Here is a 20,070-nt window from a genome sequence, read left to right as displayed (position 1 = left end):
TTCTGTGTTGTGTGTTTTGTATTTGAGGCGCAGACGTGAGAACGTCCCACACTGAGTCACTGATCAGCTGAGATAAAGAGCAGCAACAACAGTCTCACCCGACCTCCTTAATCCCACGTCCCACATATCCCATCATGCTCTCTGGTTTCCGTCCAGACTTCCTGCTCCCCTGAAATTATAATGTAACCGCTACCTTGGCCTTTTTGGTCTTTTGTGTGGAGGGAACCTGACGCAGGTAAGCCTCTTCTCCAGGTGCGATGACGAGCCTCAGAGCCCCGCCCCCTCCCCCCCTCGAGAATTTACATTTTGAAGACTTTCTTTCTCTATATTTTAGTGAGAAAAAAACAACTCAACGTCTACTTTAACTTTACCTTTAGCTTCACAGAAACTGTAAACAGAAACAAAGGGATCGAGTTACAGACCTCCTGAATACAGACCTGGACCCTCCTAAAGGAGGTAAAGATAACAGGATGGGCATAGCAAACAGCATCATTCATATACGCTCTACCTGTAATAATCACTATTAATATTACTACATATTTCCTTTATTCCTGCCTGGAAGAATCTACAAGTTCAGACACTCATAAAGTCCATTTTTAACATTTACGTTCAACATGTTTGACGCGTCTGTGAAGCTCACGAGTGTCGGCCAAAGTGACCGAGGTCCCACCCTGAACCAGGAAGGATGACAGGATGAAAGGAATTAATGAAAAGATGGATGGACGTAGAGATGGATGGACGGATGGAGGGAAGTAGGAATTAATTAAAAGATGGAGGAAGGGAAAGATGGATAAAAAGATAGAGATGGATGAATTAATGAAAAGCTGGAGGTATGGATGGATTAATGAAAAAATGGAGAGGGATGGACGGAGAGATGGATGAAAAGATTGGTAGATGGATGGATGGACGGACGGACGGACGGACGGATGGACAGACAGATGTAGAGATGGACGGACGGATGTAGAGATGGACGGACGGATGTAGAGATGGACGGACGGATGTAGAGATGGATGCAAGTAGGAATTAATGAAAAGATGGATGGATGGATGGATTAATGAAAAGAGAGGAAGAGTGAGAGAGAGAGATGAATGAAAAGATGGATGGATGAACAGATTGGTTGGATGTGGTTCTCACTGTTCTATCCATAGCCTGAAATAGAGCCAGTTAGTTTTACTCTACACTCACCCTGATAGAATGAGACGCCGTAGAAACAGCTTTTAGAGCTTCTCGTTTCTATAGTGAGATTGACTTTAGTTATTCGGTGTATCTAAAGTCTCATGTTGTGTGGACGTACAGGTGTCCCCCGTCCAGGACTTTGACCAGTGTGAAGCGGTATTTCTGTCCTTCAGAGCGTGTTCATCACACCGACTCGCACGTGTTCACGCCGCCAAGACACCGGCGACTGACAGCCTCACACGCTGGCACCGAACATATGCAGCGCTGGAAGAGCAGAACACAAACATCGGGGGAGGCGTCATCGATGATGACGATGATGATGATGATGATGATGATCACGATGGCACGGCTCTTCGCCGTCTTTAACGCGACACAGCCCTGCAGGGGAAGAAAGAGCAAACTAGAAACAGGTGAACTCGTTCTCGTCGGGGGCGTTCTGGCGGTTCAGGGCGTCGACCGCGTAAAATCCACAAAGTCCAGAAATGACCCCAAGAAAGTAATGTCTGTCAGATTTAAAATCAGTTCCCCAAAGATCAGAGGAAGAGCATTTGTCTTCTTTTGCTGTTGCACCATGAAGATTCACTGAACGTGAACAAAATGTAATTTACAGACGCATGGCACAAAACAATATATTAACATAATAATATTTATAATATAAGCATGTGGAGATATCTCTCATTTTAGATATAGTTCACGTGTGGAAAAACGACATGAAGCATAAACAAAATTATGAATTTCATGGATCTTTACGTTGAAAAAAAAGATTTTAAAAGCATGAGATTAAAGAATATATAAATGATATCCTGTTTACAGAATAGTTTTGTCAGATTTTAAATTGATTCATCAATTAATGGATTAACAGAAATATTTAACAACTGAGCGTTTTGTTGTTTTTTTGGGGATGATTGATTGAAAATGTACGCAAAAAGTTTCGGGTTTCTCAAATATGACAATCTGCTGCTTTTCCTACTTTGTTGTTTGATTCTAAATTTCAATATTTTAGGGGATTTTTTTTGGGGGGGGGATTGTTGGTCAGACAAAAGAAGCAACATGGCTGCTGATGGACAGACGCTCACCGTGACAAGTTATTTTGAATTATAGAGGGATTCTGTGCACACACACACACACACACACACACACACACACACACACACACACACACAGTGCACCTGGTAGAAATGAATCCAGGGCAGGAAGCGAGGCCGGCAGCGCTGTGTAATTACCTGGCATTTCACCGCCTTCCTCCTCCTCCTCTCTCACTCACTTCTCATTATCAACGCCCCTCCCCCCCTCCACTTCACCCCCCCCCCCCCCACCTGTATCCAAACGCCGCTTAATTTTACACTCTCAATTTTGTTGTTATCAAATGTTGACGAGCAACCAGGCGGCCATTATCCCGGCGCGGAGAGAGGGATTACTGGTGTTTGGCTACAAGTGGAGGAGACAAAACAGGCCGAGCGTGACAAGAGCGCTGAGCTGCTTGTATGTAGTGTGTGTGTGTGTGTGTGTGTGTGTGTGTGTTTTCTCCTTCCTTTCTTTCCTGTCGTGTTAAAGTCTTAATCTCGGTGGCTGGAACTGTGCCGGCGTCTCCGATCTGTCAGGCTGCTTTGTCACCTCGTCAGAGCGAGAGAAAAGAGAGGTAAATGATTGAGACTGAGCCTTGAGGGGATGGAAGGAGGCGAAGATTGATGTCTCAAGTGACAACAAGGGCAGTAATATGTTGCCAGTGACACACACACACACACACACACACACACACACACACACACACACACACACACACACAATATCTTGAATGGCGTAGTACAGATCTTTCTCTGGCTTTGACCCTCTCCACATTGGTGCACATGTATTTTTTGCCCGCTCTGTTTTGGTCCTGTACTCGTCTGGAAGTGTTGGACGGGGTTGAGGTTCAAGACTCCAGTCAAGTTCTTCCACAACAAACTTAGAAAACCTTTTTTTTGTTATTTTTATTGGAGCTACCGGACGAACAGTTTGATTCCCTGCTTTTCGGTTTCATGTCAGAAGTCCTGAACTGTTGGTTCTGATGTCAAATATTGAGCCCTGAGCAGCCAAAAGTAAACAAACGCGACTTCAAACGATATTCCGTTTGATGTCTTTAAATATCTAAACGTTTGAGTTCCAGCTTGGTATCGTCTTAGTTGTTGCTTTTACATTAATCAACATGCATAACTGGTTAAATACGTATGATTTATATCCTCCAGTGCTTACACCACTTCTGTAGCTTGGATTCAAAGAGGTCAGAGGTCATGAATGGTGGTTTCCAACTCCTGAATTTTGCACCCTCAACAACAGGCGTCATATAAATTAACCCTAAAACACAATCTTTTCCTAAACCTAGCCAACTTGTTTCCTGTGAAGTTTATTTTGAAAAGATTGTCTGCATGTAACAAGTGGAAATGGACACGTGTGGCTGGACCTTAGTCCGGAAAACACATGAAAAATGAGGAACAACTTTTTTTTTGTAAGATATATCGAGACAAGTGGTGAAGGACGATGCTTATCGGACGGTTTGGCCAAAGGACTCGAGAACTGTAAGACTCAGAGACTGGAAAGAAAGTCCTGACATTCAAACCCAGTTTTGAAACGTATTGGCGTCAGCGAGGACTTGGACCTGGAAGTGTCTGGAACGGATCCGGGGGACACGACACGACGAGAACCGTCAACACACCCGGTGAGACGCACGCCGGTTTCGGTCTCTTCGAGGATTCTGGTTCGTCAATCCGACGATCGTCCCCGAATCTGCAACAACACTCCGCTCGCTCCAGAGGATTATGGGGATTCTGACAAGCCTGACCCCTCCTCTCTGTGGTCGCACATAACACTCACACCGCCCCTCCTTCTCCTACACACACACACACACACACACACATCCCCTCGCGGCCATGTGACCCCACTTTAACCCCTGGTATCTGCAGGTGTTCTTGTCGAGCGGTCCGTCTGAATTACAGCTGAGCGGCTCTGACTGATCTCAGTCTGTCACTTGCTGTTCGAGGCCTCTGAAATAACATTTGACTTTCATTTATCAGGAGAGGCTTCATGGTACCACAGAAACAGAATGTGGTATTTTTTATTAATCTATTTATCAAAATAGTTATTATTCTATTCACCGGTCAGTTGACTGGAGAAACTGTGAAACAGTCATTGAAAACACATGGAAAATAAGAGAAAAAGTCAAATATCCTGGGAAATGATCCAACAAACAGCGATGTTTGACCCACGAGACGCTGTTCATCCCCCGTGTGAAAGGAGAAGTCAACGTTGATTTATTGTCACGTAACCTGTGTACTTTGGTAGTTCTTTTAAACCGAACAACGATCGTGGCTTTGTTGTCTCAACCTAACTAAGTAGTTTTGTTGTCTCAACCCAACTAAGTAGTTTTGTTGCCTCAACCTAACTAAGTAGTTTTGTTGCCTCAACCTAACTAAGTAGTTTTGTTGCCTCAACCTAACTAAGTAGTTTAATTGCCTAAACCTAACTAAGTAGTTTTGTTGCCTCAACCTAACTAAGTAGTTTTGTTGCCTCAACCTAACTAAGTAGTTTTGTTGCCTCAACCTAACTAAGTAGTTTAATTGCCTAAACCTAACTAAGTAGTTTTGTTGTCTAAACCTAACTAAGTAGTTTTGTTGCCTCAACCTAACTAAGTAGTTTAATTGCCTAAACCTAACTAAGTAGTTTTGTTGTCTAAACCTAACTAAGTAGTTTTGTTGCCTAAACCTAACTAAGTAGTTTTGTTGCCTAAACCTAACTAAGTAGTTTTGTTGCCTAAACCTAACTAAGTAGTTTTGTTGTCTAAACCTAACTAAGTAGTTTTGTTGTCTAAGCCTTACTAAGTAGTTTTGTTGCCTCAACCTTACTAAGTAGTTTTGTTGCCTCAACCTTACTAAGTAGTTTTGTTGTCTCAACCTAACTAAGTAGTTTTGTTGCCTAAACCTAACTAAGTAGTTTTGTTGTCTAAACCTAACTAAGTAGTTTTGTTGTCTAAGCCTTACTAAGTAGTTTTGTTGCCTCAACCTTACTAAGTAGTTTTGTTGCCTCAACCTTACTAAGTAGTTTTGTTGTCTCAACCTAACTAAGTAGTTTTGTTGCCTCAACCTAACTAAGTAGTTTCCTGTGAAGACGAAAGTTTATTTTGAAAAGTTTGAATGCATGTAACGAGCAAAAGTTGGCACCTGTTGCTGGACTTCTGTAGGAAAGCACACAGAGAATGAGGAGGAACTTTCCATCACATATGAAATTGAACCGTTGTATGAGGATACGTCACATGGCAGCGCATACAGCTTGGCTGACATAATGCATGTTTGGTTTATTTGGTACAGTTGACATGCTTGCTAGCTTGTTTTGCCTGCAGAGGTTTAAGGTTTGTGATTAAAGTCTGGAAAAGAGCAACAGTTTCAATGTTTGTTGAGAGACGTGGATGATAAAAAATATGAAGCCGCGGTCACAACAATCAATGGGAGCCCAAAACACCGGCTAAATACTGGTTAACAGTACTTTGCTACTTTGCTTGCATTGTCTCTTCAAACACAATGCTGCATTATTGAGGTAAAATCATAGACCATAATATGTGGACGTAGTCGTCGTGACGTCACCCATTGGTTTGTGGACTGATGTTTTGTATTCCTCTAGTTCGGCGTTTTGACCGTCGCCATCTTGGATTTTTGCAACCAATCGTGACCATATTTGGACTGTAGAGGAGTGAGGTAACTTGTTTAAGATGCCACTTAATATTACTAATAATATATAAACTTATGTTTACAATGTTTACTGAGGGAATAAATCAAGAGAGAAGTAGAGTCATTTTAGACTAGACTTCTATACAACCAGAGGAGTCGCCCCCTGGTGGACACTAGAGAGAATGCAGCTTTAACACACTTGCCATCACTCAACAGGACCGGAGTATCACGCGATCCCTGTCTGCAATACCAACTAGCTCACCGCCAAAAATGTTCTGGAGAATGTCCACAGTCATCTCCATCAGAGGCCTCTTGTGTCGTGGTGAAACGGCGTCGAGAGGCAGGTCCGCTTTTTCCCGCAGTTGCCTCTTTTGCATGTCACGCCACAAACCTAAAAAACTCAAGGCCCTTGCGTGACGTTGTCAATGTTTATCTTTCCACAAACATTACCACGTGACAGTTTGTGTCTTCTTCAGTGTTGTCCTTGATAACAACAAAAAGGGTTACAATCCCAAATTCATGGACAAAGTCTCCATCCTGCCTTTTTGCCTTTAAGTGAAGCCAAAAGGTTTGTGTGTTTTCTCCGAGGGCTCCATTTCCTTGTTTTTCCACGGGGGACCTGACGTGCCATGCTCAGCGGCGCTGCAGCCGAACAACAAACCCTCCCCCCCAAGACGCACCCACGGCTCAGAGAAAACGGGTGTGAAAGATGTCAAAGCAATTACAATAAGCATTACACTTGTAATGTCCCCTGACAACAGGGAGTGTGAATGAACGGGGCTTCACCCACTTTCTCCTGCCTCTGGCCTCTCCCAGCCCGACCAACAGCTGCTTCCACCCGCAGTTCACGGCTCCTCCGGTGTCACCGCTCCCAAAGCTGCAGGTTACTCCGGTATTTCATCTTCTCAACAGACACACAAACGGAACATGTAGTCCGGTGTGCATCGGTGACGAAAATGCTTTTAATAAATCGTTGCTTCGCCTTATTCCTTGTGTGCTAAATATGCACATTTAACTTAATGTGTTAAATTCAGAGTTCTTGTTGTGACATCAGTGTTTGGGGCACTTCTGGTTTTTGCACCATTTAAAAAGTCATTGATAGAAAAGCTCCTTTAAAGAGACGTTTAGTTAAAGTCCAGACATTTAGAAGAGTCTCCAGGTGAAGAGGGTCACAACATGAACTAGTAGATATCACCATCAAACTTCACCACTTCATCACTCACATTAAGACCATTAGCTTTTGTATTGCAAGTCTTCTGAAATGTTTGAATAAATTAAGCATTATCTAATGAACACTTTTGGTGAAATCTGCAGACGCAAATATACAAAGTAATAACATAAACACCTAAATGTGTATTTTCGATTTCTTCTTTCTACTAGTCTGAAAGAAGACACAAAATAGCCCAAAATCTCAAAATTGACAAATGCATGAACAGAGATGTCTCACCTTTAAGGGGACGAATTCTGACTTCAAGGCAACCGTGTGGGAACAAAGTCATTTTAATTGTAATTTGTCATATCAAGGGAATGATTTAGGCAACGAGTCCCCAAAGAGACTTTCCTTTTACATAAAGTACAAAATGGACTCGAAACGTGAACTGTGACAGTAACTGATACGGAGTGAAACGAGAGATGAAGACGTCAGTGGTTTTTTAACATTTCACTGAATCTGTTTAATCAAGGTTGACTCTGATCTCCATCATGTTGTCTCTGTCCTCTATATCTCTACGGTGAAGCCCGGAAGCTTCTTGATTAAACTTGATCCATCAGTATAGACATAATTATTAAATTCACAACAGATGGAGAGATTTTTTAAAATGTGTATTAAGTGTTTACTATTGGAAGTAAAAAAAAACCCACACAGAATGGTGCAGGGGAGAATTCCTCGGCTACGAGTCCACCCGTCACCAAAACAGGAAAAAGCAAACCAATTAAATGACACACAAATGGTCCGATCCTGTGAGCGGTTTGAATGGAAACCGCTCCAGAGTTCACTTGACAGCTGCCAGAGATCCCTCGTTGAAGACGGACCAGTTAGCTGTTGTTTGGTCAGCACCAGTGTTCCAGTCCGCCATTCACACCAAACCAAACTAATTGGGGGCTTTAACGCTCCGGGGTTCAGTTGGGCCGGACCAAACGAGGCTGGTGTGAACGAGCCCTTAAAGAAGCTGGGAGTGATGCCTTCTGTGCATTGTTGTGTGTTTGTCCTGTTTGCATTATTATTTGGGGGTGTGTATCATCTCACTGTAAATGAATGACAACATTTTAAGCTTCACTGTTGCACACTGTAAGTGTGATACTAGCCCACGAACAGCATGGATGAAGTGAGATGTGCACCATGTTAACACATTCAGCATCAGGCTCCACAGACTGCTTGTTGTGCATGTGTGACTTGGTTCTTTATGTCCGGCCTCCACCTCTTCTGGTCGTCTTCAGGCCTGTGTGTCTTCCTCTCTCCTGCAGAAACCAGGGATGGATCTGGCCGACACCTACATCACCTTCATACGGCAGAACCAGGACATCCTCCGAGACCGCGTCAACGACGAGCTGTACATCGAGAAGGTGTTTGATGTGAGTGCTGATCCTTGTTCTTAAAGACGACTCCAGTCTATCCCAACTTGGGTTTTACTTTTGTTGATTTTATCCATAATTTCGGAGATGTGCGAACACGCTGGCGTCACTAAAAAGAGGTCAGACAATTGGAAGCAAACAGTTGATCCAGATGGATTACTTTATTTGGAGGTCAATCAAAAAGTGAGCACACCTGTAATGTCACTAATAATCCCTTGTTGCACACGAAAACTGCATGTACACAAAGTTAATTCAATTCAATTCAGTTCATTTTGTATAGCCCCAAATCACAAATTTCCTCAGAGGGCTTTACAATCTGTACACGTGCGTCATCCTCTGTGCCGGGACCCTCGCATCAGACCAGGAAAAACTCCCCAAAAAACCCCTTTAACAGGGAGGAAAGAGGAAGAGACCTTAGAATGAGGAGGAGGGATCCCTCTATCAGGATGGACAGAAGTGTGATAACAGAGTAAAAACACATTCAATGAAATTATTGATACAAGTAGTAAGCAGAATAATGATGGAAAAATTACGACTACTAATAACAGCAGAAGTGGATATAGTAGAATAATCATGATAATAAAAGCAGTAATGGTATCTGCAATTGCAAGCAGTGTGACTACTAATAATAATGATAGTAGCAGTGGGTGTCAGACAGGACCACGGCAGGAGGCAAGACCAGGTTCCAGATATAACCACGATCCATGGAAACCTTCGAGGCGAGACTCTGGGGAAGAAGCAAAGTTAGTAATTTGCCTTAATGAGATATTAATTCATACAGAAGGAGAGAGAGAAGAAGAAAGAGGAGCTCATTGTATCCTAGGAAGTCCCCCGGCAGTCTAGGCCAAGGCCAGTCTAGTGAAACTATATCATTAGATAATTGATGTCGGAGGTGTTCTCCTAGTAGAATAACTTCAGTTTTGTCTGAGTTTAACATTAGGAAGTTGCAGGTCATCCAGGTTTTTATGTCCTTAAGACATGCTTGAAGTTTAGTGAGCTGGTTGGTTTCATCTAGTTTGATCGATAGATAATATTGAGTATCATATTGCATGTGTTTTCTGATAATATTGCCTAAAGGAAGCATATTTAAGGTGAACAAGAGTGGTCCAAGGACAGAACCTTGTGGAACACCATGACTAACGTTGGTCTTCATCGAGGTTTCATCGTTTACATATACAAACTGAGATCGATCTGATAAATAGGACTTAAACCAGCTTAGTGCGGTTCCTTTAATGCCAATCAATAATGTAATAGGATGTGATGGTCAATGGTGTCGAACGCAGCACTAGGATCTATCAAGACAAGATCAGAGACAAGTCCTTTGTCTGATGCAATTAGAAGGTCATTAGTAATTCACCAGAGCTGTCTCTGTGCTATGATGCTTTATAAATCCTGACTGAAAATCCTCAAATAAACTATGGTTACGTAGAAAGTCACACAAGTGATTCACGACTGCTTTCTCAAGGATCTTAGAGAGGAAGGGAAGGTTAGAGATCGGTCTATAGTTAGCTAACACCTCTGGATCGAGAGTAGGTTTCTTAAGAAGAGGTTTAATTACAGCTACTTTGAAGGGCTTGTGGTACATGGCCTGTTAGTAAAGACGGATTGATAATATCTAGTAAAGACGTGCTAACTAACGGTAAAACCTCTTTCAGCAGCCTAGTTGGTATAGGGTCTAAGAGACAGACAAATTAAGTATAGTTCAAAGATGAAACAGGAAGGTGGCCTGCAGACTTTGATGGTTTGTAGAGCATCTGACAATAGTCTACTGATTCTAACCCAAAGGTCTACTGATTCTAACCCAAAGGTCTACTGATTCTAACCCAATAGTCTACTGATTCTAACCCTAACCCAATAGTCTACTGATTCTAACCCTAACCCAATAGTCTACTGATTCTAACCCAATAGTCTACTGATTCTAACCCTAACCCAATAGTCTACTGATTCTAACCCAATAGTCTACTGATACTAACCCAATAGTCTACTGATTCTAACCCAATAGTCTACTGATTCTAACCCTAACCCAATAGTCTACTGATTCTAACCCAATAGTCTACTGATACTAACCCAATAGTCTACTGATTCTAACCCAATAGTCTACTGATTCTAACCCTAATCCAATAGTCTACTGATTCTAACCCAATAGTCTACTGATACTAACCCTAACCCAATAGTCTACTGATATGAGACAACTGTCATAGGTCTCTGGTTGTCATTAGTCAAGTTTTCGTCCATATTTAGCGCAAATTTTAAAATAATTTCCAGAAAGCCAGTAGAAGAAAATGAAGCGCGTTTCAAACGGCAGCTGTAGTTGGTTCATTAGGATAAACAGTGGGTCACACAAACCCTTCAGTTGGCTGCCGTTTGTGGCGGTCTGCCATTATTATTATTTTTTTTATCTCTCAACATAAATGTTAATTTCACACCCCCAGTCACACGGTCCACTTTCTGCCAATGAGAGTCTGGCATCCACCTGAGTAATCAGCCCCTCCTTATTTAAATAGTGAAGTCAAAAACAAAATGGCGGCGTGCCGAACCATGTTTTCGTTGAAGATTCACTCATGGAGGGAAGAAACCGAACAAAGATCCTTTACTGATTGTGGTTGGAAAGAGGATTTACTTGTTTGGAAATAACTGAATCGAGAGAAAAACCCATCGAACCATTGCAGAAGATAAGATGTTTGTGGGTGATTTTGCCATCTAGAGTGTAGAACCCAAAATACTTCAACATATTCCTTGAGGATACTTTGGTGTGATGATAATCCAATCAGTTCCCTCCATTATTATTAATATCTTTAGTTTACATGGCATGCAATCGGTAGACTGAGAGTGAATTTAGAGAACCACAACACAAATCACTGTTGCGCTTACAGACAGTGGATTTTGCACTAAAGTAGTTCCTCACAGTTTAAATATTACATTTTTCCTACGTTCAAATGAAGCCCCATAGGGCAAACGTGTGCCTTGTCATGTAAGTACACAAATTGTACTTCCAAATCCAAAAATATTCAGAAATTTGCATCAATATACAACATGTCAATAACTGTAGATAAGACTGGGAAAGCAAAGCAGAAACAACAGCAGGGTAGTGCAGTACGTTACGCCCTCATACACATCAGTAACCTGCATTAAAAAATAAAAACAGTGAACCTTTAATTTAAAAAAGAAATAAAAAAAGAAATTGCAGACAATATAAACAAATAACCTTCATTTTTTCTTGACTTAAAATATGATATAATAACAAGAATTAAAGATGCTTTTTGAATGTTTATAGAGACGTGACCCGTGTGAAATGAAGTGAAATATGTAGAACGCTGCCTCTATGATAAAGTGGAGCGAGGTCAATGGGAGCGGTCATGGCCATGACTTTCCCTCCCGTCTGCCGGCCGTCGGGACGTAAAGACATAATCACGGGTCCACAATTGATTCTCCGAGTGGTTTCAACCCGGGAGCTGCGTTCACGGCCCCGTCGGACAAAAGCCACGCTGAGAGGGAGCGTTTCTCCTCGCTCAGGTAAACACAGCGAGTCTCTGGATGTCTCAACGGTGATCTGTTGTTACGCGCTCACATGCTACAGAAACACAGACGTGTGGTTTCCACATCAGTGTTTCTTCCTGTTATCGTTCACTCAAACACAAGCTGTTATCCATTCCCAGCTTTCTGCTCCTTCTCCCCGTCTGATTGTTCTCACATATTTTTTTTTAGGGTAAGTACATCTCCAGATCTCTAAGATGCTGAGCATCTCTTCACCTCCGTCTGTTTTACTTTGGTCAGTTTTCACTGTTCCTCCTCCACCTCTGTCACGTCCTCTCTGTCTTCACCGCGTCTCCCAGCGGTCGCCGTCTTCCCTCCATCTCCTACTTATCAAAGCTCTGTCTTCCCTCATATCCAAAACACTGATATGAGTCTCCTCTCACTACTTGAGATGATTTTATTGGCCAAAGCCGCCTGCAGAATTTGAAATCGGTAAAATAAGTTCATGATGCGTTCCGCGGGCGCCGTTCTTCCTCTGATTTGACTGGATTAGCGTCGTTCCCGTAGCACTACCTCCAGTCTGGTCACGAGTTTCATCCAGGAGTCCCCAACGTTGACTCATTTAAAGACTCGTCGCATACGTAATAAAAGCCTATTTAACAAACTAACGCAAGTATTTTAAAACAAACCGTGACATTTTCCTAAACCGAACCAAGTTGTTTCCTGTGAAAATAGAAAAAACGGCGGAAATTGACATTGATGCTCTTATTGGTTCTGTTTCTAAATAATTGCTTAGTAATATATATATATATATATATATATATATATATATATATATATATATATATATATATATATATATATATATATATATATATAAAAATAACAATTTAAATGAATAGATTTAGAACAGGATCAGAATTTATTTCTATATAACTAAACGTCTACCCGTCCCTACTGACCAAAAGGAGTTGGACCTGAGAACGAGTTGAAGACACTTCTTTTTCTGTCCACCATAATAACGATAATCCCCGTTGGAATAGAATGTTCCTGCTCCTGATTGTTGAGCTCAGTCTGAACGTGACGGGATGGGATTGAAAGAGCTCCGCTCACGTTACAGGATTATTTATCCTGTTTTCGTTGCACTTCTTTCTTCCACACAGCAACTTTTCCACCTCAGTAAATCATGGAACGTGTTCAACTTTTTTGTCAAATTCCCGTCGTTTCCGCTCCAATTTTGTCTAGGCTCGTATTGGAAATGTGCATAAAAAAAACAGTTGTCACTAAGCTCTCATTGCATCGTACCTTATTCTATTTTTTTATACCGTGGACAGTAAACGCTTGAATGGAAGCACACAATCCTTCACAGCGAGGCGTCGGTGCTGTCGGTGTGATGTTTGATTTCTCCGGGTTTCGTAGCAGCAGCACTTCGCTCTGAGGCTGCAAACACCGACTGCTTCTGTTGACCCGTTTATCACTTAGTGAAACACCGAGAGCCGTCTGCTCGCTCCGCGGGAGGAGTCGCTGCCGCACCGTCCACCTATCTGTCCGCGTGTCCGCCCCCCCTTCCATCCCACGCTGTCCGTTTTCTGCACCGACCCCCCCCCCTCCAGGATTCAGATTTATAAGAATATAGTTTAGTGCAGAGTTGCCAAACACGCCTCAGCTCGCCGCCCCGAGTCAATGCGGCGGACATGGCAGCTCAGACCCTCGCACACATTAGCAGCACGGAGACCAGCGATGGATTTCTGCCACCCGCCGCCTCCTCTGAGGGTTCAGGGTATTGTGGCTGAGACCTGAGTGTGTGTGTGTGTGTGTGTGTGTGTGTGTGTGTGTGTGTGTGTGTGTGTGTGTGTGTGTGTGTGTGTGTGTGTGTGTGTGTGTGTGTGCGCCTAATGGAGCTCAGAAGAGCCCAGTCATGCACCGAGGAAGAGGAGGAGGTGACGGTGGGGGCCTCCGAGTGTCTCCACTCAGCCCGGTTTGTGTGGAACAAAGAAAGTAAACCTTGTGTTCATACGGCGGCACCAGGCCTCCCGCCAGGTGCATTATGGGTATGTTGTCTTGTTTACGTGCGTCTGGGCGAGTCGAAGTCAAACTCGTGTCAGGGCTTGTCAACACGGACGTATATAAAGAAGAAGAAGAAGAGGCGGTTGGAGTGTGTGGCGTCGACACGCAGCCGTAAACACGTTTGCTTTTTTTCCTCTTCAGCGTGTGCATGCTCTCATGTGCCTGTTCGTCTATTTGTGTACAAGTGCTCACCAGGGAACGCCTTTGTGTGGATGAGGAGTGTAATGCATGCCCTCACACACACACGCACGCACGCACGCACGCACGCACGCACGCACGCACGCACACACACACGCACACACACACACACACAGAGCATCCTCTTCACATTAGAGGCCAGATCAGCGTTATGCAGCAATAAATGTGCATCTCTTAACAAGAAGTCATTTCATCTTCTTTTCTTTTTTTTTAAGATGAAATGTTTGAGTTTTTTTCTTCATGCCGTTTTGTTTACATTCAGGACATTTTAGCTTTTTTTTAAATGGTGTCAGGCCAGCTGTGTCTCAGTGGGTACAGCGGGTTGCTCTTTAGTCACACGGTTGACGGTTCAATCCCCGTTTAATCGTTCTGCCGAAGTGTCCCTGAACGACACTTTGAAGCTCTTCACAGCAGCCTCCTAACTGCTGAGGATGGTTAAATACAGAGAGGTTAAATGTCATGTATCTACGTGATAATAAAAACATTTTAGACTTTTTTTTTTTTGTTTGAGTCGAGACGACAAAAATAAAAAATTATTATTTGTTGCAAAAGAATCCAGAAAAAGACACTTTAGTTTTGGAGATCAAACACAAAACCTTTTGTTCCCCGAGCAAAAAAATGTGATTTTTAGTTTTAATACAGAGTATAATTTGTATTCATATTTTCTAGAAATGAAAGTCAGCGTCTTGACGCCTGATAAAAACTCAAATAATCTCATGTCACAGCTATTTATAATATGAGAAAACAATATTTTAGACATCAATTCTAGCACTTTTTAGGACTTAGTAAATAATCACTTTTGATCTCAACAATTTTTTTTTATTTGGTGCCAAAGACGGAATGTGTCAAATGTTTAAATGACATCATTACTGTGACACAATCAGGGGGAACCAGCCTCCGTTCATCACGTAGAAATTGTTTCTGACAGGACTAATGCAGACCCACAATGCCGTGCAGACCCCCTCCTCCTCCCCCCACATATTCCCTCCATCTGTTTTCACTCTCGTCCTCTAATCAGCTCAATTAAGGAGCGTCTTCGTACTCAATTTCCACGACTGTTAACGCGGCTGGCGAGGCGACCGTCAGGCAGCTGATTAGCCGCTCTGAGGAGAACTCGCCTCCCAGAGACTCAAATCAACGTTTCATTGAGCGGGCGGAGAGAGGGAGGAGGAGGAGGAGGAGGAGGAGGACGAGGAAGGAAATGAGAAGAAATCATCTCAGGAGCAGCAAAATATCATCCAGTAATTTCCACATCCTCGAGCATCTGTTAACTCAAGAGCGCAAAGCGATTGTCAGCGAGCTGATTAGCATGCAACTCAAATTCCAGCGCATAAATATTTAGTGTGAAGAGAGAGATGAGGAGGAGGAGGACATGATGAAGGAGGAAGGGAGGATGAGAGAAAAAGGACAATATTGAAACACACAGAGGAGAATAAAACAAAAGAATAAAACATGTCACACATGAGGGAAGTCTATTTAAACACGACATTTCAACGGTAATTCAACGTGCTTCACATAATGCATTAAAAATGTAAACAAAGAAAAAACAAAACTGCAGAAAAACATTAAATTTAATTAATAATAGTCACATTATTTTACACAAGAGTAAAATTGCGTGTGTGGATTCGTCTGGTCTTTTTATATAAGGTGTGTGAAATCTGAACACGAAGCCAATTTTGAGGATGTTAATTTGCTGTGAGTGTCACTAACTGAATTCAAGATGTGTCTGCGCTGTTGTTTAACGTTGAAGGGGGGAAACAGTTCAAGCCCATCTCGAAGATTTTTGTCTCCACTTCACCAACGTAAAGAGACGAGAAGGAAGAGGAAGAGCACAGTGTCAAACACACACACACACACACACACACACTCTCTCTCTCTCTCTCTCTCTCTCTCTCTCCCCGGTTGCTGCGAATATTGCTAGCTAGCGTTAGCTGCAGGAGGACAAACAACGCCAACTGCAAAAAAAACTAATAATGCAAAAACGAAACGGCTCAGCCGAGTGCAGCGCTCACCTGTGGCGTCTTTTATTTTATTTGTTTTTATTTATTTATTCACCAGGGACAGTGCACATTAATCAACATTTCAGTTTCCACCTCAATGTAAATGAGTTAGGGAGAGAGCTAATTTTCCGTCTGTAGTCCCCCGGGCAGGTTATTACAATATAGTGGCCCTAATACTATCAGTACAATTCAACAGCAAACACTATAGTTCAACACTGTACAGCACAATACAGTGTACACAGACAAATAACTGCAAACAATTCATATGTAGTTTTGGACGCAGCCCACAAAGACTGTAGCTAGATACCAGCTAGATAGCGCTACATAGCTATAGCTAGCTAGCTAGATAGCGCTACATAGCTATAGCTGCCTACCCAGAAAGTAGCTAGCTAGATAGCAGCTAGATAGCGCTACATAGCTATAGCTGGCTAGCCAGAGAGTAGCTAACTAGATAGCAGCTAGATAGTGCTACATAGCTATAGCTGGCTAGCCAGAAAAGTAGCTAGATAGCGCTACATAGCTATAGCTGGCTAGCTAGCTAGATTGTTATCTTTCTCCAAATCGGTGGGTCTTGATTTAGTTTTGTATTCATTTTTATTACCCCATGTTGAAACGTGTCTATTCTTCTTGCAGTGAGAATAATTACAAAAACACTCTCCATGTGTGCTGTTGGTTTGCCAAACGGCCCCAAAAATATAGCCGTAACTTTCCAAATAGGCGTTATTTGTATAAACTTATCTCATTTTGGGAAACTAAATGGTTACTTTCTTGCCTGAATAACATTAAAACTCACTAATTCATTCAGTCACTTAAAGCTTAAAAACATTTTTTGTTTTTGTTTTGGCAAGTAAAGGATGCTAAAGCTGATAAGCACTCTAAAACGGAAGTTGCAAAATGGCAAAGAATAAAGTGAAAAGAGACTAAATTCACTGTCCACATCCTTGGCCATTATCACTAAGAGTGCATTAAAGAACGCGTCACACTAACGTGAAAGTTTCTGTCTCTTTACTTTTTCCTAATTCAATCCGAAGCTAAGACTCCCTGCTACAGACTTTTGTCAACGTTTGAACTCTCTGTGACCTTATTTCCCTTCGTTCAATATGACGACTAATATGAAACCGCTTGAAAATTACTTTTCACTCTAAAAGAGAAAGCCCTTTGTGTTTTTTGATTTTGATTTTAAAAATCTTCAAGGACAAAGTTTTGGAACACGTAAAAGTACACACAACGCATTATTATATTCAACAACCGAAAGTGAACACGTTGAAAATACAGCTACGAGTGGGAAGTTATATATTCTATGAATCTGCCTGTTTCTGTTTCTAAGAAAACAACAGCGGGCGGAAGCATAAAATGTTGAACGCCGTATTTCTGAACTTCTTATGTCTTTTCAAAGAGCAAACTTTCTGTGTTTATTCTTTTGGGACGGAAAAGAAATAAGATCAGGAACTGTAGTTAAACCTGAATCCTCCCTTTTTTGAAAGTCAACGTAAATCTTCTTGCATTTAGTCGAGGCGCTGAATGAAAACCGCTTCATTACTTAACTTACATTAAGGAGGCAGTGTGAAGGAGGTCAGCGGCCGCTCCCACAATAGATGGAATCAAATATTTGCGCGACCCCCGAATGATCACGGACGTGTTTTGGCTTTTGTCAAGTGCATGAAATAACCTTTGGACTGTTTTTTTTTCTCTCTTAAATTGGAAGGTAATTACAGTTCTTGTCAGCGTGAAATTAAGTCTGCCGGCGGCTCTTGAAGCAGATCTGAATATTACGGGTCATTACTGTGTCAGAGCAATTTCCCTGAGCATTCTTGTTTGACTGGTAACTCAATAAAGCCGCCCCCCCCCCCCTTTTTGTGTGCATTTTCACCAGCAGCGCGCCGTAAGTGAGGATTGCTCTTCAGGTGAGAAAAGGTGCGTTTGATTTCCCCGCAGTTATAGCCTGGTGGCGGAAGGTGTGAAGGGAAGAGCGTCGTGATGAAAGACGACACATTTTTTTTTCTTCTTCTTCTTTTTTGAAGGTTGAAGCAGAGCCGTGAACTCTTCTCTGAACTCGGCGGCATTCAGGAGTTTTTTTGCATTAAATTGCCTGCCTTTTTAAATAAGTAAACGTTTCAACCACTTTGAGCTTTGCCGTTTTGATGCCGCGCATCGTTTGGCCTTGTGTGTTGTTGTGTGTCGTCGGCGTGACTGAACCGAGGCGGGTTTTTTTCGGGGGGGGGGGGGGTTTGTTCAGAAGCTGACGGCAAGCAGACGGCGATCTCCTGAACTCGCCTGAAGGAGAACGCGCAGAAATGACAACCATAAACTGTCCTTGTTCAGAGAGCAGCCATTTACATAATGTTGTTGTGTTTTTATTCATGTTCTTTTTGAGGAACAAACCCAGCGTGGAGTTTAAAGATGCTCCTCGGCGTGGCTTGCTCTCGGGTTTTTCTGACTTCGTAAGCGGCTCGAGGATGCTTTCAGGAGGATGAATGAAGCCTCTTTCAGCTGTTTCCTGTAAAGAATGTGCCCTGGTGGTCTGAGGTCGCCTCCTCCACACGGGAAAGATCTGTTATGCAGACCATTTACATGTATGACTGACTCAGAAGGCCATGTTTTATCCCTTTTAATGCTCCAATGCGTAACGCTTTAACCGTTTAGGCGTGTTAAAATGAATCAAGGTTTTGACTTTGGATTTTTCTCTCCGTTCACTCAGCCTCAGTGCTCAATCTGGATTCATTGCTACAAATGTATTTATTTTCTGGGTTTGGCTCTCGTTCTGAAGAGTTCAGCATTTCGGCTTTCGCGATTTGGGATTTTAGCTTTCGCCAGCTTGGTTGGTTTTTTTTGTGACCCATGAGCGGAAGAGCCCATATTTGGAAAGTGGAGGAGTGACGTAGAGACGCCATATACGTCTCTGCTACCTGTCAATCACCGTGTAGCCCCGCCCCCTAAAGCATACTCTGCTTTATGGTCTATTTGACAAAATTTCGGGTCTCGATTCCAAAAATGTGAGGTATAAATCCCATATTTAACTTTTTGGTTTGATTGGGTACGGCATTCAAAGACTTTTCCAATGTCTCGCTATAAAACACCTCACTTGTATTCGACCGGTTGGAAACAAACCAACAGTTTATCCGTCTCATCCAAACGTTTGGAGATCAAACTAAAAAGTGTGAGTTACTGAAATGTTGGTGACCTGCCGTCACTAAGGTGGGTCGAAGTTGAAGCAGGAAGTGGGCCAGTGAACAGCTGACAGTTTTGGTTTTTGTTTTTTTGCTTCCAGCAATGGTACAGCGGCTCCATGAAGGCGGTGTGTGTTTGGCTGACGGACAGACTGGACCTGCAGCTCCACGCGTACCAGCTGAAAACACTCATCAAGATTGTGAAGGTAAGAAAACTATTCACGAGAACTTCTGTCAAAACAAAAAACAGATTTTGTGTTGAAAAAAAAAAGTTTTGAAATTCAGAGCTGACAGGTTACTTTTACGTACCGGATTTAAAGTCTCCTTTTCTTTTTCCTTTGAAAAGATCGTATAGAGAATGAACCTTAGACTGACTATACAAAAATGCATTTTTAAAAAATCTTAATTTTGGGCTTATTCGTGTAAAAACAGTCGGAACTGACATTGAAGGAGAAGAAGAAAAGACAAATCAAACCACAAGTGTCCTTGAAAGCAGCAGCGGTGTGAAGAGGCGCTCAACTGTGCTGCTCGCCGCTTTTGTCTTTTGGTAGTTCGCTAATGTACGGAGACGCCGCGAGTTTAACTTGAAAGCAGCGAGACGAGGAATTATAATGGCTTCTGACTGAAGGTAAAAGCCCCTCAGACGCCTCGGTCCGACACATAAAAGACTCGGCTCGTCCTTGAGCCTCAGTCTTCCCGTTTTTTTTTTTTTTTTGTCCT

At 42.5% G+C, this 20,070-nt stretch overlaps 1 protein-coding gene across 1 annotated transcript in view; it reads left to right on the top strand.

The window, feature by feature from the left end:
* The window catches only part of cadps2 (Ca++-dependent secretion activator 2), a 135,532-nt gene that overhangs the window by 113,037 nt on the left and 2,425 nt on the right, over window positions 1-20,070 (top strand). The window contains 2 exon segments of the mRNA XM_068724123.1: window positions 8,337-8,444; window positions 19,452-19,556. Coding sequence (XP_068580224.1) covers window positions 8,337-8,444; window positions 19,452-19,556 — 213 coding nt within the window.

Source organism: Cebidichthys violaceus, unplaced genomic scaffold (assembly GCF_023349555.1).
Source record: "Cebidichthys violaceus isolate CVI_PGR_0920_01 unplaced genomic scaffold, fCebVio1.0.p SCAF_3, whole genome shotgun sequence".
Taxonomy (NCBI): domain Eukaryota; kingdom Metazoa; phylum Chordata; class Actinopteri; order Perciformes; family Stichaeidae; genus Cebidichthys; species Cebidichthys violaceus.
The sequence above is the reverse complement of the archived record's forward strand: the minus strand, read 5'-3'. Positions and strand labels throughout refer to the sequence as shown.